This window comes from Tachypleus tridentatus, chromosome 7, assembly GCF_004210375.1.
Source record: "Tachypleus tridentatus isolate NWPU-2018 chromosome 7, ASM421037v1, whole genome shotgun sequence".
NCBI classification, from domain to species: domain Eukaryota; kingdom Metazoa; phylum Arthropoda; class Merostomata; order Xiphosura; family Limulidae; genus Tachypleus; species Tachypleus tridentatus.
The window spans coordinates 72,327,974-72,354,561 of NC_134831.1; the positions used below are offsets into that span (position 1 = coordinate 72,327,974).

Sequence of the window (26,588 nt, forward strand, 5' to 3'; positions counted from 1 at the left end):
CACTGAATTATACTACACCAAAGAATGGTTATCATCAACATAAAAGTCTCGTTGTTACTGAATTATACTACACCAAAGAATGGTTATCATCTACATAAAAGTCTCGTTGTTACTGAATTATACTACACCAAAGAATGGTTATCATCTACATAAAAGTCTCGTTGTTACTGAATTATACTACACCAAAGAATGGTTATCATCTACATAAAAGTCTCGTTGTTACTGAATTATACTACACCAAAGAATGGTTATCATCTACATAAAAGCCTCGTTGTTACTGAATTATACTACACCAAAGAATGGTTATCATCTACATAAAAGTCTCGTTGTTACTGAATTATACTACACCAAAGAATGGTTATCATCTACATAAAAGTCTCGTTGTTACTGAATTATACTACACCAAAGAATGGTTATCATCTACATAAAAGCCTCGTTGTTACTGAATTACACTACACCAAAGAATGGTTGTCATCTACATAAAAGTCTCGTTGTCACTGAATTATACTACACCAAAGAATGGTTACCATCAACATAAAAGTCTCGTTGTTACTGAATTATACTACACCAAAGAATGGTTATCATCTACATAAAAGTCTCGTTGTTACTGAATTATACTACACCAAAGAATGGTTATCATCTACATAAAAGTCTCGTTGTTACTGAATTATACTACACCAAAGAATGGTTATCATCTACATAAAAGCCTCGTTGTTACTGAATTATACTACACCAAAGAATGGTTGTCATCTACATAAAAGCCTCGTTGTTACTGAATTATACTACACCAAAGAATGGTTGTCATCTACATAAAAGCCTCGTTGTTACTGAATTATACTACACCAAAGAATGGTTGTCATCTACATAAAAGCCTCGTTGTTACTGAATTATACTACACCAAAGAATGGTTGTCATCTACATAAAACTCTCGTTGTTACTGAATTATACTACACCAAAGAATGGTTATCATCTACATAAAAGCCTCGTTGTTACTGAATTATACTACACCAAAGAATGGTTATCATCTACATAAAAGCCTCGTTGTTACTGAATTATACTACACCAAAGAATGGTTATCATCTACATAAAAGCCTCGTTGTTACTGAATTATACTACACCAAAGAATGGTTGTCATGTACATAAAAGCCTCGTTGTTACTGAATTATACTACACCAAAGAATGGTTATCATCTACATAAAAGCCTTGTTGTTACTGAATTATACTACACCAAAGAATGGTTGTCATGTACATAAAAGCCTCGTTGTTACTGAATTATACTACACCAAAGAATGGTTATCATCTACATAAAAGCCTTGTTGTTACTGAATTATACTACACCAAAGAATGGTTATCATCTACATAAAACCTCGTTGTTACTGAATTACACTACACCAAAGAATGGTTATCATCTACATAAAAGCCTTGTTGTTACTGAATTATACTACACCAAAGAATGGTTATCATTTACATAAAAACCTCGTTGTTACTGAATTACACTACACCAAAGAATGGTTATCATCAACATAAAAGCCTCGTTGTTACTGAATTATACTACACCAAAGAATGGTTATCATCTACATAAAAACCTTGTTGTTACTGAATTATACTACACCAAAGAATGGTTGTCATCTACATAAAAGCCTCGTTGTTACTGAATTATACTACACCAAAGAATGGTTGTTATGTACATAAAAGCCTTGTTGTTACTGAATTATACTACACCAAAGAATGGTTATCATCTACATAAAAGCCTCGTTGTTACTGAATTATACTACACCAAAGAATGGTTGTCATGTACATAAAAGCCTCGTTGTTACTGAATTATACTACACCAAAGAATGGTTGTTATGTACATAAAAGCCTCGTTGTCACTGAATTATACTACACCAAAGAATGGTTATCATCTACATAAAAGTCTCGTTGTTACTGAATTATACTACACCAAAGAATGGTTATCATCTACATAAAAGTCTCGTTGTTACTGAATTATACTACACCAAAGAATGGTTATCATCTACATAAAAGCCTCGTTGTTACTGAATTATACTACACCAAAGAATGGTTATCATCTACATAAAAGCCTTGTTGTTACTGAATTACACTACACCAGAGAATGGTTATCATCTACATAAAAGCCTTGTTGTTACTGAATTATACTACACCAAAGAATGGTTGTCATGTACATAAAAGCCTCGTTGTTACTGAATTATACTACACCAAAGAATGGTTGTTATGTTCATAAAAACCTTGTTGTCACTGAATTATACCACACCAAAGAATGGTTGTCATCTACATAAAAGCCTCGATGTTACTGAATTATACCACACCAAAGAATGGTTGTCATGTACATAAAAGCCTCGTTGTTACTGAATTATACTACACCAAAGAATGGTTGTCATGTACATAAAAGCCTCGTTGTTACTGAATTATACTACACCAAAGAATGGTTGTCATGTACATAAAAGCCTCGTTGTTACTGAATTATACTACACCAAAGAATGGTTATCATCTACATAAAAGCCTCGTTGTTACTGAATTATACTACACCAAAGAATGGTTGTCATGTACATAAAAGCCTCGTTGTTACTGAATTATACTACACTAAAGAATGGTTATCATTTACATCAAAACCTCGTTGTTACTGAATTACAGTTCACCAAAGAGTGGTTGTCATGTACATAAAAGCCTCGTTGTTACTGAATTATACTACACCAAAGAATGGTTGTCATGTACATAAAAGCCTCGTTGTTACTGAATTATACTACACCAAAGAATGGTTATCATCTTCATAAAAGCCTTGTTGTTACTGAATTATACTACACTAAAGAATGGTTATCATTTACATAAAAACCTCGTTGTTACTGAATTACAGTACACCAAAGAATGGTTATCATCTACATAAAAGTCTCGTTGTTATTGAATTACACAACACCAAAGAATGGTTATCATCAACATAAAAGCCTCATTGTTACTGAATTACACTACACCAAAGAACAGTTGTCATCCCTGTAAAATTCTCGTTGTTACTGAATTATACAACACCAAAGAATGGTTGTCATCTGTGTAAAAGGCTTGTTGTAAAACCTGTAAACTAATATAAACTACTATCTTTCTTTCTTTTTTTTCTGACAAACAACCAGAAAAATTCTAAAATTTCTAGCGAAATTACTTGCATGCATAAAGTACCACTTGTACACATAAAGTACCATTTGTCTCTTATAGTTTAAAAAATACATTCACCAGTGTGTAGGATGTACCCAAGTGACTTATGGAGAATATTTCAACAACCATAAGTCTCTAACTCACTCAGTATGTGCTCAGTCAATTGGACTCACCACAAGACATTTTTGTACTGATTTAAATTTTTATAAATTTCATACTTCTAACTTTCAATATGATATGTATATATTTTCAGATAATTTGGCAGTCTTTTAGTTATCATTATAAATCTTTCACATACAAAAAAAGTTTTTTTAGTGAAATATTTTAATATTTAAATGAATATATTGGGTATTTGTTTTAACAGTCCATGTGCAAAGTTATTTTTATGTTACAATTAAAAACACTTTTCTTCATCCAAAATGCATTTCAAATGTTTTTCTTTTTATCATAAGAATGTTTAATTTTTAAAACTGTGAAAATTGTTTTTGTAAAGATATTGAAGGAATAAGATTTTTTTATCATATTTTAACACTAATATGTGATGAATTTGTTTATTGTACATGCTATTTGCAGGGAATACTGGTGTGTTATTAAAATGAACAGTGTAGAAACTTGGGATAACCATTTTATGTAGTATTTGGGTTTTTTGCCCTTGTCTCGCAGATTGTTGAATTAATTTGCATAAAAAAAATACCAGTTTGCTAGCTGTGTACCCAATAATTATAATTATTACACTATGACTTGTCCTCAACAGTTATTGTCCTTACATACACATACAGAACATTGGTCACAGTTTTTTAACTCATCGTATTCTTTTATCTGGAACTGATGCACCAGTGTGTAGTTTGTGTAACACTCAGATCACAATAAGTCACATTTTACTTTCTTGTCATTGTTATGATTCACAACGACGGCACCATTTTAAACATGTTCTTTTCCAAGGTTTGTCTATAACATTAGACAGTGTTATTGGTGATGGTGACACTGTCTACCTTGGTAGTGTTTTTAGTTTTTTAAAGGCCATTAATATTTTTAATGCCATTTACGTTTTTTTAATTTATACATTACACATTTTTTAATGTGGCTCCCTTTTAAAATCATAGTTCATTTAGTTCAATTTGAAATTGGAAACTGGCTGTAACATTAAGTAACTCGAAACCAAGACTGGAAAGGCGAACTTTAGGTGACTGACGGTGGTTTTTGTACATACCTATTAGTCTTCCTGGTGAATTATGATTATTACAGTCATGCTACAGAAACTCCTTTATGACTTGAATCACTGTAGTTTTTCTCTTGATGTTGTAGACTAGATGTAAACATTGGTTTTATGCTATTTATTTATTTATTAACTTTGTTTTGTTTTACCTTAATTTCCTTTTATGAATTTTACTGAATTTTCTTTTACCTTTATACCAGACATTTGGCACAGATAGCCTAGCTGCTTTGTGCCATTAAACACTAAATCAACCAACCAACCACATACAGAATATAACCTAGTGTTAAAATGGTAAAAATTATTAAACTTTGACTTCAAAAGTGGAAACTTTTAATATCTTTCATACTATGACAATAAAAGTAATTTTTTGGTTTTCACAGTTGAACTTGTACAGATATTAAATGATAAACATTTAGTTGTGATATTGAGGAATCTTTATCAGATACACAAAAACAATAGTTTACTAAAGTTTTTTTTTTTTTTTTGTAGCCGGGGGACTTAGCTTTAGGAAAACTGTCTAAAACCCTGAGTTCTGAATTCAGCAGTGGAAAGTCAGATAGTAAGTACGTTTTATTTAGAAAAACAGAAGTTATTAATTCAAGATGATGACGAGAAACCCACTTGAAGTAAAAATGTATTTTAAGATATGGCTGGTATGAGTATTAACACTTTTACTGAGCAAAGAACAATGTTTCGATCTTCTCAGGTTATCTTCAGGTTAACAAAGAGGTTATTGGAGAAGTTATTAAATCAGATCTTACTGAAAGTTGTAATAGGAAAGATAGCTAATGTTGATGACGTTTGGAAAGCTAACTGTAATTATGAAGGAGTTTATGCTAGTCTGATGTATATCTCTTTTCTTCTTTTACTGGTACATTTTGTTTTAAATCTTGAATCAATATCTTTTGTGCTTGAAGGTACTAATGTCATGTTGGGAATTTCAGTTCTAGGCACTTTGTAACATCCACTTTCTTCTAATATTTGTGTTACTGCAATTGATTTTAAAAATCAACAAAATATTAATGTCCTTCACATTCGTTGTTTCATAATGTAGGTGATCTTTTAGTAGGTCATCTTTCTCTGCTCACCTTACTTCTCAACTTCTTGAACCTTGTAATCAGTTAATTGGAGCAGAGGTTTTCCACTGGTATTTTGTTTTTAACCATCGACAGTTTTCCTGCATTACACACTGCTTTTTCTCATTTTAAATCTTCTCTCTGAGTACAATCTTCCTCTTCTGCAGCTGACACTGATGTAGTTCCTATTATTACATAGTTTTATGTTCCTCTGACACCTTTGTGCACAATGTTGTGTTCCAAGGTATTCGTCGCTCACCTTGACATTTTAACTGACCTGAAAGAACTTCATTTCTATGTCTTTTTTATCTTCATAGAAACTTCACTATAACTAGTTTCCCATAGAAACTTCACTATAACTAGTTTTCCATAGAAACTTCACTATAACTAGTTTTCCATTCAGCATCAACAGAAACTGTTTAGGGCTTATTATTTCTGGTTATCATTTTTCTTCAAAGTCGGCAATTAGTAATGTTAAGCCTTTTCTCTTCCTTATCTACTTTTCAGTCAACATCAGTTATTCCATTCATTTTTTTCAGTGCTACTGGTCAGTTGTGTAAGATACCAAGGTAAATCTTCTCAGTTACTCAGTGACTCTCTTTTGTTCCAGATGAGCCTACCATTCAGACTACTTGGGGAACTCATCACCTCAGATCATTTGTTTATCTACGGGACATTTGACACTGGGATCTTTGCATTTAGCAACTTCTTCAGTCTTGTTCTAATGTCTTTTCTGTACAATGCAGTTGCAGATAAATTATGGATCTAGTAATTCCAAATGACATGGGACATTCATGACCTTACTCAATTCAATCTTTATCTGGAGGCTTTCATCATGAAAGAGAAATGTAAGGTTACATTTATTGAGGTTGGATAATGAAAGTATTATAAAGAATACTTATCTTTATGCCCATACTTATTGGCCATTTTCTATCAGCTCACTGCCATTTCCTTTGGTACCATGTTTTATTTTAAACAGCAAAAGTGTTCACTGGTCTCTTCAATTTAGTTTACACTGATTTCAACATTTATATGGTTCGTTTGATTACATATTTTAGATGGATCATTCACAACTCCAAATCCAAGTTAGTACCAATTATAGTATCAGGTACATCTGTGGTTATGGATCAGTATATTTCAAGGAACATTTCATTCATCTCCTTTGGCATCACAAGATGTGGAATCTTGCATAAATATTGTTATGTTTTTCACACTTACCACCAAAGACATTATTTCTGCATTTATATCATAGGTTTCATTTCACAAAGTGATTATCTTGAGAAGCTCTTACATGCAATATTTCTCAATAGCATCTAGCTCTAACCCCATTGTCATGCAGTATAACTATATCCTTTCACCCTTGAGTTGTTGCCATTTGTTGGTAGATTCAAGAGTTATCAATAACAGGATCTCCATTTCTTCCTCATATGGTAGAGTTTTATTTTTTCACAGATGCCTTTCTCTTGCTAGATGGGACACTGTGCCGGGTTATCAGTGTTGTTCTGGTTCTTGGACCCCTTGGAAAGCAGCAACTCATATCAACATGTTTGAATGTTTGGCTTAAAGCTTGCTTTTCTCATATTTCTGTCTTTTCTGCATCGTCACTGTATTTTAATTCATATAGGCTTTTCTTTTGTCCGACCTCAGCAGATGGTGTGTTACTCATTCTCAAAGATATTGTTTGGCAACATTTTCTGTACTTCATTAACATAATTCTAAGCATGCTAACTAGTGAGCCTGCCATGTTTCCAGGGTGATGAAGAGTGTGGTAGGTTTTCTTTCTTAAGATTGTTGGCCTCTCTACCCATTTAGATTTTCAGTGAGTATACAAACAGCTAGGCACCTGACAACATAGACTTGTGATGTTTTTATTGTCTTGACATTTTTACACATACTACAGAAATTTCTGTATGCTGAATTCATATATGATATATATTTTTCTCCATCCAGTATGGCTCAGCAAGGCCAGGTGGGTTAAGGCGTTTGACTCGTAATCTGAGGGTTGCGGGTTCGAATCCTGGTCACACCAAACATGCTCACCCCTTTCAGCCATGGGGGCATTATAATGTGATGGTCAATTCCATTATTCGTTGGTAAAAGAGTAGCCCAAGAGTTGTCTGTGGGTGGTGATGACTAGTTGCCTTCCCTCTGGTCTTACACTGCTAAATTCGGGACGGCTAGCACAGATAGCCCTCGGGTAGCTTTGTGCAAAATTCAAAAACAAACAAACCATCCGGTACAGATTTTTTGCAAAATGTCATATATATACTTTTACACAAGTGAATTATTTTAATGAAATTGGGTCACATTTTCTTCTGCACTGTACTAATCACAAGGTGAGACCATTTTTGTCATTTGAGAACCAAATATAATAATAAAAAATGTTTATTGTGATAAATGGGAAAATAATTTGATGTAAGTTTTTTCATCCTGATTTGTAAAAAATCCTGATGTCATAGAAAAAAAATGAGTATTATTTTTGAAATCTGCTTGAATGAATTCTTAGAAAATCCATTATTAAAACCAAAACAACTTTTATGAAGTTTAAATTCACAAGCCTGTGTAATGAAACAGCTGTTTTCTTAAACCCTAATGGTGTCCATTTCCAAATACAAACTTCCTGGCAGGGAGTATCCTGAGTGAATCTTGAAAGAATTTCTTCCCTTTTGCCCAACTTTCTCTCTGCTTTTTCCATGTGTACTTGCTGAGATCAGTTACTTAAAATGCCAGCATTTTCTTGTTGCTCCAGTTTGGACAGCTCACCCATGATGTCTCCTGTTATGTCAACTTTCACTTGGAGAACCAGTCCCTTTGCCATTGTGGTATATCGATTGCAACTTAGAATGTTTAGTTTTCAACAGCACTATGCCTTGTTTATTTCAAACTCCTCAACAAATGTTTTTCTCATAATTCTTATATCTTATTTCATGATTGCAGCTTATTAGCTTCAAATTGTTAGGGTATCTTGAATATTGTTTAAACTTTATGAAGATTCATGCTCCTTAAATATTGCTTTGCCAACTAATTACTGGTTCTGTGTTGTGCCATCCAGATGGACTCTTCATCCTCTTACTGGATTTTTTAGACCCTTTCCAATTATGTGTACTGACTATTAAGATTGATTCAATTTTTGACTGGAGCATATGTTCCATTTCTGATTTTGTTTTAGCTTTCCAGCTATACTCTCTGTCTTCATGCTGATTCTGTGCTGCCCATTTGGTGTTTCTCACATTTGGATTCTAAATTTCCTTGGTGGTTTGTATCTGACTCTTTAATTGTACTGTTCATCCTTTTGCTGTTACACTGGTCTACCTTTTAAGCATCTGTTAAGTTTTGAAGATGTAAAATGTTATTCATTTGACCCTGTATTTCATGATACCACTTAAGCCATTATATCATGTGAATTTTTAACTAGTTTTTAGATTCTTATAAAGTCAGCCATTAGACAACATCAGTAGTTTGATTTACAGTTAGCAGAGCTGTTATGATTTGATGCCTTTGCCCCTTTTTATTCTAATATTTTATTATCTTGTCCTTCTGATGATATTCTTAATAAATATTTCATCAGATGAAATAATCAGGTATGGACTTGTATTTCAGTACATTCTTCAGAAATGAATAATTTCTTTATTTGACACATTTCCCTGAAACATTAGTATTGTGGCAACTAAGTGGTTGTCATTGTTTTATTTAATAAAAACTCTTCTAGAATTAGGCTGGATTATGTGGATTCTTAGTTTACTTGAAGTTTGGGAAAATGTTTAATGTACTTTTTTTATTTTTATTTTATGAGAGCTCTCACTAGTCACAGAATTAGCCAAATGATATATTAACATTTTACTTCCAAGTGAGCCTTTAGAGTTTATTTGGAGTTTAAAAGGTACTAAATTACTACTAATCAAGTTACATAGTTGCTAGATTTTGTCAGAATTTTTTGCTACATAAATACATTTTTGAATTATAGATATTAAAAAACAGCTTTAACAACAAAATTTTTAATAATTCATAGACAAGACACAGATATTTCATTTTTCTATTCCACATGGTTTGCTGAAGAAACAAGAAAAAGTGAAAATATGTTTAGTGATTTAGGAATTTTAACTGCATTAAATTATCTTTACATTGTATTAAGTTGATTTACAGTTAGGTTAAAATAATGCAAAGCAATTTCTGTCAAAATTTTTCTGTCAAGTAATTAGTTTTGTATTTTTTTTAAATTTATTTTATGTTTCCCTGGAATTGTTTCTTGGTAACCATTTGTGCATAGAGGCTTCAACACTCCTACCAAAAGTGGGGCCTAATAGGCCCCAGAGCAACTTCAAAGGTTATTAATATTAGGCTAATAAATATGAAATTGCCATTTCATTTGATTTCATTTAAATACAAAATTATTAGCCTAATATTAATAACCTTTCAAGTTGCTCTGGGGCCTATTAATGAAATGAAATCAAATGAAATGGCAGTTTCATTTAAATACAAATTTATTAGCCTAAAATTAATAACCTTTCAAGTTGCTCTGGGGCCTATTAGGCCACTTTTCGTAGGAGTGTTAAAAAACAGTTATAAGACTGAACAAAATATTAAGGTGTCCTTTTACTATCACATGCTGTGCAATAGAAAGTACTTTACATCTTAATAGGTTGTTCAATAAGACACTTCATTGGGTGTGCACAAACTTTGCTAACATAAGTTACATCATAAATCCAGAAAGCTCTTCAAACATTTTGGAAATTAATGTTATTGTTTTGGTTTTCCAGTTTCAACAGTCTCAGAACAGGATAGACCATTTTTGGTAAGTGAGTTTAAATCTTTTAAATACTAATTATTTAAACCAAAGATATGTACAAGATTTTTAGAATTTTTGAACATATTTTAATAAATATATCAGTAAGGAGGAACTATCATTATTTTCATTATACTTCCAATCACAACATGTTCAAAAGTCTGATTTATATATATATAACAGTTGAAGAGATAATTCTTTGCCTTTTACTCTAATATGTCATTGTTAAGTATACATTTAACCTAAACCTTTGTTACAGAATCATGATAAAGTTATTTATTATTGTAAATATGAACTAATGTTCATGAATGAGTTACATTATTATTGTATTTTTTTCTCTTCGTGTCATGACTAACAATATGATCCAGTGTTTTTGAAGTACTTTGTGCTTATTGACCAGGGGGAGGGGGTCCTTTTGAAATTATTAAGAAACTAAGGCAATATAACAATCATTTTTAAACTTCCACCACATCAAGATTATTAGCTAATCTGGTCATACTATATCAAGAGGAAGAGAAGAGAAATTCATTTTTCTAAACACTGCCAATTACAGTTGGGTTTGAACTTTTTTTTTGTGTTGGAGGTTTAAAATTGAAAGTTGTGCTGAGGTAAGAATGACTGTTTTTCTCACAGAATCACAGTACCAGTGGTGGATTTTGCTCTACTCCATATTCTGAAGGATTTGCTGGATTTCGACATCCTTCATACAGTCCTCACATGCGATGCTCGATGCCGAACGTTAATCTTCACCTGTCTAATGAGCCACCTAGGGTATAACAAATTTATAGTTGTAATTAATGGTTTACATGTTTTCAGTAATAACCTAATATAACACAAGAATAGTGCCTAGATGATAGAACATTTAGAGGTTTTTTTTTGTTTTATATAAAGTTCTCATGCAATGTAAGTTCACTTTTGAATATATCACATATTTCCAAATGCCCCCTGCAAGTACAGCGGTAAATTTGTGGATTTACAACGCTAAAATCAAGGGTTCAGTTTCCCTTGGTGGGCTCAGCAGATAGCCCAGTGTGGCTTTGCTATAAGAAAAACACAAAAACACACACATTTTTAAACAAAACTATGAGGTTAGAATTGCACAAATTTATAAATGTTGCATAATAATACTTAAAGTATAATACATGAATGTGCACAACCAGTAAATATACAGAATATTATGTAGGACTAAAATTGAGGTGTATATGCATTACATGTTGGTTGATTTGATAATGTTATTTAAGTAACATATTTCGAGACTAGAGATGTGCAGTTATATTAGATTTTATAACTGCTTTCAGCAACCTAGTTATAAGAGATGAAGAACATGCTTAGGGTTGCGTTAGGTTTGAGAAAATAACTTACATCACAGGAGTAGAAAAATGTTATAAATATTACACAAGTTCAGTTTGGAAGATAATATTACACTTGAGAAAGCATAAGGATTTATTAAGTACTGTATTGAATAATGTGATTTTAATGTAAGTTAGATTTACTTACAAATGTTTTTCTTTGCAGCTTTATCCTTATCATTTGTTAGTGATATCCAACTATCGCCTCCCTCCTGATGTAGATCGATGCCACTTAGAGGTAAGCAAAGGATGCCTGTGTGTGTTTATCCTGGTTGATGTCTTCCAGGATATCTGTCATTACTAAATGACCATCTGTTAACAGGTTTCTTGTGTTGTGATTTCAAACTATCCTTCATTGATCCTTGGAAGAATGAATATGAAAGAAATTATTGAAACACTTGAAGCATGTGGATTTATAAAATACTGATACTATATGTTAGAATGTAAGACATCACTTATATAGTAAAAGTGATTTCAACTGACACAGAACAGTCAATACTTTTTAAATTTATGCTAAAAAATTGGATTTATAATAAAAGGACGAAGTATACTATAAACCTGATCCTTGATTAGTTAGTGACCATAAACCTCAGACATGAACTGTGGTTTGAAGACAGTACAAAGATTTTTATATTGAGATTGAAAGTTGATCTGTCTTTCATAGAACTATCTTAATTATAAAATCAACTGTAATATGTTTTATAAATGTGTAAAAATCTGATCTAACACTGAAGATCTTAAGTAAGATTGCAAGTTAATACTCCTATTTTGAATGAGTTGGTTAAAAAGTTACCTTATCAAAGGTATGTAGAATAGTAAGTATAAAAAAATGGACTTTTAAAACTTGGATTAACAATACCTTTTGAGTAGAGTAAGCTATTTATTTGGAACAGAACTAGAAATCAACCTAGTCAGCAGTAGAATCATACATACTTTTCTCACATTTATAATCATCAAAATTAGAGTTTATTTTTTTCATTAGTTGATTACCCTGTATAATAATAATATTTTTGGCCATAAACCTAATAATAACTGAAGTTTTGGTCAGCATAAAAGATTTCAGTCAGTCCTAAATACAAATTCTAAGCTAATAATGTAAAATATATAAGTGAATACATTATATACCAGATATACTGTATAACAACTAATGGCTACAAAACTTAATTATCCAGCAAGACAGAGATAATGTATTAGGTCTACAAAAATGCATTACTTACATTTTGATGTTATTTTACATAGCACCTTTCTCTTTAAGTAGGCATTAAAATGTCCACCACATGTTAATTCATGCAACATGTCAAGCCAAGATTAAGTTTCATGTGGTAACCACAATGAATCATAAGAGGTTAAATGGCCCTAAAATTTGATTTATCAAAAAGCTAATGTTTTCATCTTTCAGAGGCAGTTTCCCAACTTTTATTATTAGATCAGACCAAACAGTGATAGCTGTAGGGCCAGTGGCAATTAACATGTTACAACGTTTCCTATTATTGAAACCGTGAACTCATGGAATGCTTTATTTAAGCAATGCACCATTTATGTGGATATGTTCAAATGGCTTATTCTCATCCTGAGAATACAATTTCCATGTTTTATTCATCACACTCTGATGTGACATTATGGTTTCAATGCTCATGAAAGTCTCCTTGTTCATGTCATCCTTTTGGAGCAGTTTATATTTTCTGGAGGCTTTGGTCTGCAGTTGTTAGCAATGTGTCATCTTAGGTTCCAGTTGAGACACCATTTGTCCTGTAGTTAATTTATATAATCCACAGTTAACAGTTGAGTTCTTGTAGACTTCCATCAGAAAAGGAGAGTTAATGTGTTACACTGTGTAATCTGATTACCTTGTAATTTCTGAATATTGTTTTCCGATGTTTATATACCTTTAATTGATTTAAATTCCATAATAAACTGTACATCTTCCTCTAAGTTGGTATATCTACTTGCTTTAACCTAATTGTATATTCTTATTTACCATAGCATCTGTGTTCTGGTTGTATGCCCATGAAGCTATCATTTGATGTGGAGATTCTGAATAAAATTATTGGATCATTTTTCCACTTCAATAAGTTCATCTAATGTCTAATTTTTCCTTTTTCCTCTGCTCTCAAATTTTTCTTTAGAAATTTCCATCTGATATGACACTTCAAGTCTATAAGATAAGGTGGCCACCAATTTTAGTGTTATAATTTTTCTATATTTTTTAATTCTATTATAATCTCTTTGCACATTTCCTTAGTCTTGTTTTTGATTAAATTGATTTTTGTTTGTATATTCTGTTTTTTTAATTCTTCTGTTAATTATCTCTTTTTCCTTTTAATTTTCTGTCTTTCCATTTCTGATTATCTTTCCACTATTTCATTATTTCCAGCAATTTTTTTATGTCACTTTGAGTGAGTAAGTGTTATCTTTGAGTTATGTGTTGTGTGTGTCTATTTTATTTAGATCAAAATAATCCCACTTCTGCCACTAGTGTGATAACAGTGTATATTGCTGGGTGGGTTTATTGGGATTATTTGGTAACCAAATGATGCAAAGTGTAGTCCACATAATAGTTGTGCTAAGTTTGCAAGTAACAATGACAGCCATTTACTAACGTTTCTGATACACATTGTGTTTTTTGTATCTATTTCTTTCTTAAAACACAAAGCCAGTTTTCAACAAAGCAATGAATTGATCTAATTAACTGGCTAAGTAAGTTTATAATAATTATTTTTGTGTTTATGTAAAAGAGATTCCTTCCCTTTAAGTGGTGTAAGGAGTTGCATGCTTTGCTGGACGTGCAGATATTACAATGAAAGATTGAAAGTATTAGAATCTGCTGAAAGGGGGGGAATGTTGCTCACTTATTGTAATTTTACTCTTTTAGTGTTTCAGTGGTCATTATAATGATACAGGACATTGATAACGTTTCAATATCTGTATAATTTACAGCGTCATCTGTCTAATGAAGAGTTTCAGCACATCTTCCACATGGGCCGTCTCCAGTTCTACCGCTTGCCAGAGTGGCGGAGGAATGAGTTAAAGCGGCGAGTCAAATTATATTAGGGATCAAAGCTTATGGTTAGCAGATTACCTCTTAGAGCTATCAAAACAAAGTTAAACAAGGATATGATTAATCAAACTCTTGATTGCCAGTCATCATAGATTTGTTCTGTTGTAGTTTCATGCTGTCAAACAAGTGAAAAATAAAATCATTTTCTGCTCTAGAGTGAACACAGTTGTTGAGAAGAGGCATTTAACTGAAAACAGGCCTTTTGTTCTTTTTATAAAAACACTGTAGCTTAGGCTTATTGTTGTTTAGTATGTAGTACCTGGATGTTCCTAAGTGTTACTAGCTAATTTGTTCTAAAATTAAAGTTCTCCTTACTTACTTCATAATTATGTACTATAAATGTTACACACATTTGTTAAAGTACTTGTTGTTTTATAATTTTTCATGTTAACCAATAAGTACTTTGAGAAAAACCTAACATGAAATTTTTAATTGTACCGGAAATAGGTTACACTTTTTTCTACGCAGGAATTATTATTATTATTTGTTATATATTATAAATTACAATGCTCCTAGAGTAAGGTATTTAATTTCTTCTAGGACATATTATTCTATTATTGAAGATGTTTTTGGTTTTTTTCCTTTAATTAAAGTGTTCCAAATATCTACTGGCATTACTTTAATTCTCGTAAAATGATAGATTAAACTATATTTAAGCCGTTAATATGCCTCTTATCATTATATCTGTATTTATTTATATTGCCTGACATACTATGTACTATTGTCTAAAAAGGTAAAAGGCTTAACTGTTTCATTGCAGTGAAATATGTGTTAAATGACTTGTAACAGTTGACATAAAGTAATGTTTTTGCAAATACTGTAATGAATTCCTGAAGGACATTTAAATTCTGTCTTCCTCACATATAACTTAAGAGTCATTTATTCAATTAGTTTTTATGACATCTATCTCACTGTGTGTTCTGGTCCTTTAACGTTTTACTTAAATAAACGTAGTATATTCTAACGACAGGTTGCTAATGTTTTACGTCGTATAGACTATTTTTCCTTATAATTTATTGTATTATGATAAAACTCATTTTCTTGTGGAATGATATAAATTACATTATTACAAAATATGTTTATCATATATTGAACATGTGTGTTTTAGTCTTAAGTAAAAATTCATTGCGAGTCAGTGTTATAGCTCATTTGATGTCACTTCTCTGTGTGCAAACACTTTTTTTCATTTGAAACATATAAATTGTACTAGTTACCACAAATAGTTAATGATGAATTTCTTCAGTTGTATCTTCTTCCAGTCATGTTAATTGAAGATAAAAAATTTTACAAAGAGCTTCGTTATTACTATTATATATATATTTTTTTTCTCTGTGGGGAATTACTGTTTTAAAACATGAGGCTTACAGCTGATGTAGCAACGTTGTTTGAAGGGGTGTGATTTTTACAGTTCAATTTAAATTGCGTTATGTGGGTAATTCACAACAGAAATAGTAAATAATATGCTTCCAAAAAAAAAACTGATACAATCTCAATAATAAATTAAGTTTTATTTAATAACAGTATATTCTCGATGTTTCATATATCTGTGATTAGGTAATGATAAATTTGAAAAAAATATATTTTCTAGGACATTTAAAAACAAGTGTTATTGAACATGTAATAAGAGCACTTGCCACCAGATACATAAAAAAAAAGAAAAGGTTTGAACTCAGGTACAAGACAACTTTTACAATGAATTATACAGTGTCAAATTTAAAACTTTATTTTCACACTGCTAGTTTAATAATACTTCCATATTATCGCACAATTCCACTAGACAGGGAAAAAAATACATATATATATATATATACGCTTGTATGTGTGTGTGTGTAAGCATATGTAATTTGTTGGAAAACAGTATCGTATTGATTACAGTAACTAATTAAACATTTAAAACCACAACTGATTTTTTTTGTAAAATGGAACCACATTTTAATCTGTTTATGACCCATAATTTGGTATTATTTATAACTGACGTTTCTCTTACGTTTTATTACTCCTTGGTGGATGAATGGTAAGCATGAAGGTCTGTAATGCTAAAATTTCAGGCTTGATCCCTGTATGAGAATAGCGCAAATCAGATGTTTGCCGTGTTATCGAGGTTTTAACACGATACAACTTTATATAAATATATCTCTCGTTTTCGTTTATCTTTATTTGATTTAGTAAAAAAGCATTGTTGTTGGCATGACGAAAACACTTGGTTCGCGTCAGTTTAATCTAAGGAGTTTTTGTTTTGTTTTCTACATTGCTCACTTTCAGGAGTAGCACACTTTGTATTATTATTTATAAAAACTGAATAATATTTCTTACTGAAACACGCTTGCCCGTATTTTAACAACCCTGCCCCTTTACCCTTTATAAGAAATAATTCGAAGGAATAAGACAATCGGGGATTGCAAGCCCCTACTTGTATATGTTTTATATGGTATGTCAAACGTTTTACTACTATCTCATGTACCTGTGTTTTAAGATTACTTGACAACTTGCTAGGTTGGTTTAAAACACGAGCTAAAGCCGTTTCATTGAGTGTAACTGTTCAGAGTTAACAGTTTAAACCAGTTTTATAGATAAAATATAAATCGCACGTTGTTACAAAAATTTATAGTCGTGACGTCGGGAATTATTTACTTTTTGTTAATACTTGATTATCTTGCTTCTAAAAATACCCATAAAACTATATCATTATTAATAGAACATAACGAAAAGCGTATGATCAAACTCATTGTAAGAGTGTTATTAAATTCAATCTCGAAGTGTCTTTCATGTTGCCAACTTTAGTGACAGCGAATGTTTTTCCTACCTCGAACAGACGCTGCTGTAATAAAAAATCTTCACACGCAATGCATTCTGGATACTCAAAACGTATGGTTTGTTTTTCTTTTTGTTTGATCGGTTCGAAACGATACAGCAAACAACGAGGTGTAGCGAGTTTTAGTTTCTGACATTTTGAACATAAAAAAAAACGTATAATACAGAGGTAGTAGGTTACATCATGTTTTAATATATTAAGATTTTTTTGCCATTGTATTAATTTACACTATTTCAATCCGATACGGACATGGTTGATAATAAAAATGCCTTTTTTTTTCTTCGATGTCTCAGTATTTATTCAAACTTTTGCAAGTTGAAATAAGAAGTTGACGTCATATACTCATCAAAAATAAGTGCTGGTTTATATATTATTCCAAGAAATTGTTGTCTCATGCGGATGAAAAAAAAAACTATTGTTCTATACGTCCTACACGTTATAATAAAGTAAAATACGAACTAGTTTATGCGTAAAACGCGATGCTAATCTCACTGTGATGAGCCCCAAAAATAATTTACGGTATGCAATGTTTTAATCCTTAAATTTTTTTAAGTGTATGCTATTTACTATTCAAATAGGTGTGTTTAAAGTCATTTTTCACCTACACGTCTGAGAGGTAGGGCACCTGTTTTTTCGTCCTATTGCACTGCTGTTAGTTGAACCATTTTGTAACGTACGTGTGGCTGGAAGCATTGATTTCCCCAAACGTAACCTGATTTTACCTAAGGCGATACGGTATTTTGTTAACAAAGTTGCAAGTCATACCATTGACGATTCACTTACGATGCGACAGCTTGGAAAAGTGCCAAGTTCTTGAAAAAAAAAGTACTGACGTACATTAAATATGGCTGACAAAGTATGGGAAAAACATTTTCCAGTAATTAGAACTGTACGTACTCGCCAGGCAAAACCAGTTCCATTGAAATGAACTTCCATAGGATTTGTTTTACTTTAGTTCATTGTCTTTGTAGTTGCTATGGCTTTTGTGATTTAACTCTGTGTATTTTTGTATTATATCGAAGTACAACTTTTTTCTTCCATTTTGATTTTGTAATACTATTTCAACCGCGTTGATCACGTGCGTTAAACTTACCTTCTCCATGTTGCACAAAAGAACTGAACCTTTAATTTTTGTATCGCAGTCACATGTGTAGAGACCGTTACGAATCTCTTGATTGAAAAATGCGAAACTGACGAAATTTCTTGTACCAAACTTTCTTTAAAAATACTACTACCCATTGAGAGATATTCAAAATAGTTGTATGTGTAAACAGAAAATCAAATAAGTAATATACTTGGAATTTTTTAATAAAAAATAAGTAATGTATAAATTTTTCAGAAGATATTGACACAAGTTGTAATACGACTAAATTATAAATCTGTTCAGAATTAACAATTAAGGATGTTCATAATCAAATAAAAAACGGCCAAGTTAATGGTGTAGATAAATAAGTACAATTGGCGTCTTTTGTCAGAAAAATGTTCATGACGTATTTAAATTTTTTGAATGAAAATATTGATTTTTTAAGGCATTCAAGTGTTTCACAGGAATCTTTCTAAGAGGTGTTCAATTGTGTAAGATATTTGTCATAAATTACTAGTCGTTCTCGCTAGCTAGAGATTGCAATGTGATTGAGTAATTAGTTTTGTTTGCTGTTTGGTGCTTTTGGAATATTTTTGGTCTAGTATTGAACCTTGTCGATTTCACTTTTGAAGAAAAAACACGACGAAAACAAGTTTGTATTTGTTCGTTTGCATGTAAAATAAAAGTTTAATTCATTTTTTGTCTTTGTGAAATTTATTTATTTATATTTTGCTGGAAATTCTCCTCTTCGAGACGATTGTAAACTGACTTGCCAAGTTATTAGTAAGACAGGCCTGCGATAGTCTTATTTTCTTGAAAGTTTTACATTTCCTACAGTAATTCCTGTACGCGAATTCCTAAAATATCCATTTTCTCCATCACGTAAAGATTTTTCACAAAACATCACGGCCCGACTTGGCCAGGTGGGTAAAGGCGTTCGACTCGTAATCTGAGAGTCGCATGTTAAAATCCCCGTCGCACCAAACAGCCGTGGGAGCGTTATAATATGGTAAAAAGAGTAGCCCAAGAGTTGGCGGTGGGTGGTGATGACTACCTGCCTTCCCACTAGTCTTACACTCCTAAATTAGGGTCGGCTAGCGCAGACAACACTCGTGTTGCCTTGCGCGATATTCAAAAACAAACAAACAAAACGTCACATGTATTTTTACATAATTGAATCATTTTCTTTGAAATGGGACCACATTTTGTTACGCCTAAAATGTTGACAACCACCGGCTATAGGTTCCTGTAGACCAATCGCGACGTGAGATTGTTTTCGATCGTTCTAGAACTCCAACATGACAATAAAAAATGTTCATTATGATAAAAGGAATAATGACTTGAATAAGAGTTGTTGTTTTTACTTCCAGATGTGCAAAAAACTCCTTAGGTGATAGAATAAAGTGAATTTTATTTTCGTAATTTACGTAGCTGAATTATGGAAAAATCAGTTCTTAAAGTCGAAACACATTTTATGAAGTGTAAATTCGCAGGCCTGTGTAATCAATAATCAGCTAAGGTTTCCACCCGTACTTTACAGTGTGGTCTATTCTCGTCCTTGTCGAAATGAACAAAAGGATATATGTAATTCTGTTCGTTCGACAAACTATACAGGGTGGCCTGTAAGTCCCTATCCATCCATATGTTATATTCAATTACGCATGTATTACAATTTTTTATTTTTTCAGAGAAATATGGCCGATTTAAGCCCATTTACACTTGAAATGTCTCACAGAACATGGCGTCGCATAATATTATGCACCGAGAATGAGGAACAGCACACAGATACACTGGATACATACGATATATGGATGGGTAGGGACTTACGGGCCGCTCTGTAGAATCGGATAAGCAAGCATAACCACTCTTACAGTAACAAGTGCAATGGCAGATGCCTTAACAAATCGATTCTTGTGTTAACGTTACGTATCGATTGTACATAATGCTTTTCACATACGTTCGTAAGTCAAGATGGCTGCAACAATACTCAATAATCCAACACTTTGGTACTGTTAGTCGTGAGACGGTTTGTACTGTAAATGAAGTGTAATAAAAATATTGTTAAGAATTTTCTTACCAGAGACCCGTAATGGGCAAGGTTAGAAAGAAGTGTTTGAAATTATTTACAGTTTAATTGTAATAATCGTTGTTATCGCAGCATTTCCTAATTGGTGACAAACATTTTTCAATGAAACTGCGCAGTTTCTTGTCTATTTTTCTGCTTTGGCTTGTAAAAAAAAACACTTATATAAAGATATTGGTGAATTTAGGAAAAACAAAAATAATTTTGATTAGATTTTCGGTCGTGTATTGTTGTGGCTTAATAAACGATACTGCAGAAAGTATGGTTTAAATCCTAATTTTGTTTAATCTACAAAAAAATCTTAACTATATGACATGGATTTTTGACTTAACTATTTTTAGGAATATAGAAATTGCATAAATTCAATTGTACATATATTTTCAATCGCGCATAAGTGGGAAGTATACCTTCTGAAACAATAATTACTAATGAACCTCCCTCCCTAGTAGCACAGCGGCATGTCTGTAGACTCACACAGCTATAAATATGGTTTCGATCCCGTGGTGGGCGGAGCACAGCTAGACCATTTTGTAGTTTTGTGCTTAATTCCAAACAGTAAATAAATGAACTTTTTTATTTATTTAGTCTATAAAATTAACCTACTAACAGAGTTGTCTCTGGTCGTTCAATGTTTATGTACCTTCAATTCGGCCTATCAATTCCTCGTGTTCAGCGAAGGTTTGTTTTATCAGAGTTTTTACGTTCATTCAGTACAATAAAATCTTACATACTGCCTCATAACAAATCACACGTTTGCTCAGTTTTTAAATTGGATTTTGATGTATGGCTTATAAGTAAACTTTACAATCTTACAACGAAACTTATTTTGAAAGTTTCTGTTAGTCTTGGACTTACAAATAACTGGTTTTTATATTACCGTAAAATAACCATAAATGAAAACATCAATTTGCCCCTGAAGAAGAAAGGACCGCTTTTCGAAAGCGTTCAGGTTATATGGTTTTTATTTCATGTTCTTGTTCTTGCTTTGAATTAAGCACAAAACTACACAATGAGCTATCTGTGCTCTGCCCACCACGGGTACCGAAACATGGTTTTTAGCGTTGTAAGTCCGCCGACATACCGCTGAAACACTAGGGGGCCTTTATTTCATTTCTACCAAAACTTCTTGAAACTACGTGTTTTTCTAGCGTCATGAAAATATTGGTAATACCATACACAAAACGTGTGTTGAGCGTGGCCTTATACTCACCGTACCCGAACTGTGAATCCGAGACAAAGAATCGCGCTTTGCATGCACTTGAGGGTTGAAGGGTGCGTTATAAGAGTGACTGTTAAATCTACTATTCGCTCAGATGAGACTTGAGGGTGGAAACTGTTTAACTAGCTACCTTTTCTTTTGTGTTCTTCCGGGAGTGGGCCTGGCATGGCCTAGCGCGTTAAGGCGTGCGCTTCGTAATCTGAGGGTCGCGGGTTCGCGCCCGAGTCATGCCAAACATGCTCGGCCTCCCAGCCGTGGGGGCGTTATAATGTTACGGTCAATCCCACTATTCGTTGGTAAAAGAGTAGCCCAAGAGTTGGCGGTGGGTGGTGATGACTAGCTGCCTTCCCTCTAGTCTTACACTGCTAAATTAGGGACGGCTAGCATAGATAGCCCTCGAGTAGCTTTGTGCGATATTCAAAAACAACAACATCTTCCGGGAGCTGAACAATAAGTCAGGGTTTATAACCCTAAAAATTAGAGTTTCGATAACCACAGTGTGCAGGGCATAGATCATTCAAGAACAAAAAAAAATTCCCTTACTCTAATTAGATCAAAATTACTGAAGGCTATGAGCAAATGGCATTTGAGTGAAAATTCTAATGCAAACTAGAATACCAATTTAGCTTTAACACGAAACATTTTATTTATTCATTCGTTACGAACTGACCCGGTCGTCCTTTCAGCCGTGGAGGCATTATAATATGATGGTCAATCCCACTATTCGTTGGCAAAAGAGTAGCCCAAGAGATGGCGATTGGTGGTGATGGCTAGCTGCCTTCTATCTAGTCTTACACTGATAAATTAGGGACAGCCAACACAGATAGTCGTCGTGTAGCTTTGCGCGAAATTCAAAAGCAACAAAACAATCGTTACGAATTGAGCAGCAAAGGGAAAACTGTTTTTCATAACCGTAACACAAACATATCTCTACTACACAATGTTTTGTTCCACCAACTTTTCCAGGGTTTGAAGTGCGGAGATGAACTTGTGCTACTGTACTGGTTGTTATGTGTACAACTAAAACTATATCGTAGGCATGTACTGTGTATACTTTCACGTGCAACCCAGTACACCTATTCAGAAAGAACACTGAAATGTATGACGAGTCTTTGTTGTTTAAAACAAGACTGAAAGTCGCCAAGAAATTGTTTTTCTTTGGAGTCAAGCACAAATCTACGCAATAGGCTCTCTGTGTTCTGTCCATCACCGGTTTCGAAACTGGGTTTCTGGCGAAATAAGTACGTAGACATCCCGCTGTGCCACGGAAGGGCGAATTCCATTAATTGCGTGAACTCTAGAAAAGTAAAATACGTAAGAGACTGTCACATGATGAAAATATTAAAATTCAATCTCGTGATAAAAATACGTAGAGATAGCTGGTTAGTGACCGTCGTTCGTATACATTTTTGCATTTATTGTAACATATACGGCTTTTGTGGTCATATTAATTCTATTTGTGCACCCAAAGTTATATTCACATAATTGTTAGTTTCTAGTTGCATTCCTGCCTATTCTCACTGTGTATTATGAGATGTATTTAGAACGAGAGTCAGAAAGAAAAAAAAAACTAATATTAAAAAAAAATCCATCAATGGGTATGAAATCGCAAGGCCAAGTGTAGCGTTTTGAACATATCTTTGTGTGTACACGAAACCGTGTAATAAGAGTATAGTAGTAAATATTGTATATATTATTTTAAAACAAGTCTTAATTGTTTTTAATTTTTGTTTTTGGAACCTTTAAATCCTTTAGAGGTCACGTGATAAATTCAACCAAGGATGTAACCTTTCAGTAGTATGTCTGTTCAGGTTATAGCTAGTCACCTTGAATCGTTGTATACTGCGATCCCTGCCCTGAAAAGGTACCTTTTCATTCAAAGTTAAAGTCACAACCAAGGTTAAAACCAACAGTTCAACTAATGTCAAGTCTAGAATCCTGTTTCAAACAACCAGTTTATATTGCTTGATTTGTTAACCCTAAAACTCGCTACTTCACCACAGCGTTGATCTTCTTATTTTTGCCTTCCATGGACGACCTAGCCATCCTCCAGGCGTCTCATCCAAGCCAGCTCTCCTCTCCATCTCGTCTTATCTCACAGCTCAGCTCACCCCACTCCAGCTTATAATTTTAATATTCTTTTGTATCTACTACACCCTCAAGTAATACAATTATTTTCCCTGATAAGAACAGCATTTTCATTTCGCAAGCGAGACTGAAGAGAGGAGAGAGAGAGAGAGAAAAAAAAAAACGTTTCTGAGCGGCCCTGGTTGTTTCGCAAGCTCAAAAGGGGCTTGGGAGATACAAAACTAAAAACATTGACAAATAAGTTAGTAGCAATGTGTCCTTGATCATGTGCTTTGGGCGTGCTTTGCTGTTGCCTCGTGAAGCAGAGATATTTCCACATCCTAATACCTTTTTCTGATTGGTCAGCTCGAAGAGCACGTGCGTATTGTGAATGTAGCTTTGGCACGTTTATAGGAGATTGAACTCGTGAATACTAAAGGATGGAAAATTACTTTAGAAATACACCGCATAATTGAGGCGCGTCGCCTACGTAGATTATTCATGTGAATACTTGTTTTTGTTTTGTTGTTTTTTGAATTTCGCACAAAGCTACTCGAGGGCTATCTGTGCTAGCCGTCCCTAATTTAGCAGTGTAAGACTAGAGGGAAGGCAGCTAGTCATCACCACCCACCGCCAACTCTTGGGTTACTCTTTTACCAACGAATGGTGGGATTGACCGTAACATTATAACGCCCCCACGGCTGAAAGGGCGAGCATGTTTAGCGCGACGGGGATGCGAACCCGCGACCCTCAGATGACGAGTCGCACGCCTTAACACGCTTGGCCATGCCGGGCCACATGTGAATACGCGACACCCAGACAAAAAACCATGCTGTATGAAGAAACAGATAGATTTAAACAACTAATTAATCGGTAACAACAGATTAACTTGGTGAAATTTTGTAAATTTATTGATGAATCAAAACAGAACGCAGTTAAATTTTGGAATAAGTTTAAATCAATTTGACACCCATCTCAACAACACAAAACTCACAGCATTGTATGTAAAATCCAACACGTAACAACAAACATACAAGAGGTAAATTTATGTGCAATTGTTTTATAAAATTCATTAACCAAACTGAACCTATCGACATCTAGCACTGACCGCTACAGCATAGTCAACAAATTTATACAAGAAAACCACTGATCAGCCCAAATATTACCAACACGTCACGTACTGCTAGAAACAATTCACATTCGATCATAACCCTGAATGAAATTAAAATTAAACTCCTCCAAAGTAATAGTGGACCGGGCGTTATAATGTGACGTTTATTCCCACTGTTTGTTGGTAAAAGAGTTGGCAAAGCGTGATTATAACTAGCTACCTTCCCTTTAGCTTTTTTAGCGCTAAATTAGAAAACGACTAACGCAAATAACCATCGTGTAGTTTTGCGCGAAGTTCAAAACAAACGAAACCAAATCTCGTAACCTTATTTACTTAAAAGAGGACATTACCCCTCACGCTGGCAGTTTACAGTGAAATATCATTAAAATCCACAGACTCACAAGTCTCCTAAATGTCATCGGGAAATTACTGGAAAAATCACAACTGTAAGACTCGAGTACTGCCCAGAATCAAACAGAATTCTGACATCCAAAACACGTCTTGTATGAAATATTAGTCTATAACTTTGCTATACTCACAGAATCTAGTGTACAGGAATTCAACTGGGAACACTTAACAGTAGGGGGGTCCATCTTAATGTTAGTCAGGCGTTCGATTCGGTCTAGGTCAATGCCTTTCTTTTAGAAAGTGACACAACTCATTGTACCTCTGGAAATCACACGATGAATCGCCAGCGTTTTATAAAACAAGTTATCTAAAGTTAACATTAACGACACGGTACCTAAGTCCTTCAAATTACTAACTGGTTCCCTCCTCCAGGGATCAGTCATTAGTCCATTATTATATTTCATTTTTGTAAATGATATTACGCTCCCTCAATTAAATTATACTCACCCGCTGATGACGTTGCAGTTTTGAGCTCGTCCAGCAACCCTCTTGTTGCATAGTTAAAACTTCTCTTTTAATCATACAACATGTGGTTAATAAGTGGTGTGTTGCACCATACCCCAAAAAAATCCAGGCTATAATATTTTACAGATGTTATAAATGCAACAATAAAAGAAACAAAAACTACCAGGAGTCCGATTGAAATCTTACAGTGCTCGATTTATCTTTACCCAAACCATCGCGTTTTCAGGCGCAACTTTCAACACTTATTTAAGGTAGACCAGCCACATCAAAATCACTAACTCTAAAATTTGTTATGGCCCGGCACGACCACGTGGTTAGAGCGCTCGACTCGTAATCTGAAGGTCGCGGGTGCGAATCCTCGTCACACCAAACATGCTCTCCCTTTCAGGCATGAGGGCGTTATAAAGTTCAATGAATCCCACTATTCGTCGGTGAAAGAGTAGCCCAAGAGTTGGGAGTAGATAGTGATGACTAGTGGTCTTCCTTCTAGACTCACACTGGTAAATTTGGATCGGCTAGCGCAGATAGCCCTCGTATAGCTTTGGGCCAAATTTAAAACAAACCAAACCAAAATTATTCAAGGAATAAAGTATCGTAAGAAAATCTGGTAAATTAATAAAAAATGCTGTGAAAGAGAGCCAATCATACACGTATAAAAAGTTTACAATCGACCATTAGTAGGACATTGAAACACG

General features: G+C 33.5%; 1 protein-coding gene and 1 long non-coding RNA gene across 3 annotated transcripts in view; one reads left to right on the forward strand and one right to left on the reverse strand.

The window, feature by feature from the left end:
- LOC143255958 (actin-binding LIM protein 1-like) overlaps nucleotides 1–19,235 on the forward strand; it is a 116,836-nt gene extending 97,601 nt beyond the window's left edge. Inside the window, exons 17-21 of the mRNA XM_076512447.1 lie at nucleotides 4,868–4,937; nucleotides 10,212–10,246; nucleotides 10,871–11,008; nucleotides 11,753–11,824; nucleotides 14,524–19,235. Of these exons, the coding sequence (XP_076368562.1) occupies nucleotides 4,868–4,937; nucleotides 10,212–10,246; nucleotides 10,871–11,008; nucleotides 11,753–11,824; nucleotides 14,524–14,637 (429 nt within the window). The 3' untranslated portion in view covers nucleotides 14,638–19,235. The remainder of the gene's footprint in view (nucleotides 1–4,867; nucleotides 4,938–10,211; nucleotides 10,247–10,870; nucleotides 11,009–11,752; nucleotides 11,825–14,523) is intronic.
- On the reverse strand, nucleotides 10,870–26,212 carry LOC143255959 (uncharacterized). 2 transcript variants are annotated; one of them, XR_013030940.1, is made up of 3 exons: nucleotides 25,876–26,212; nucleotides 11,735–11,947; nucleotides 10,870–11,003 (listed from the first exon to the last, which is right to left on the reverse strand). It is a non-coding gene; the product is annotated as an uncharacterized LOC143255959 (long non-coding RNA). The 2 variants fall into 2 exon arrangements; XR_013030941.1 differs by lacking the exon at nucleotides 25,876–26,212 and adding an exon at nucleotides 25,560–25,860.
- Nucleotides 26,213–26,588: the final 376 nt, after the last annotated feature.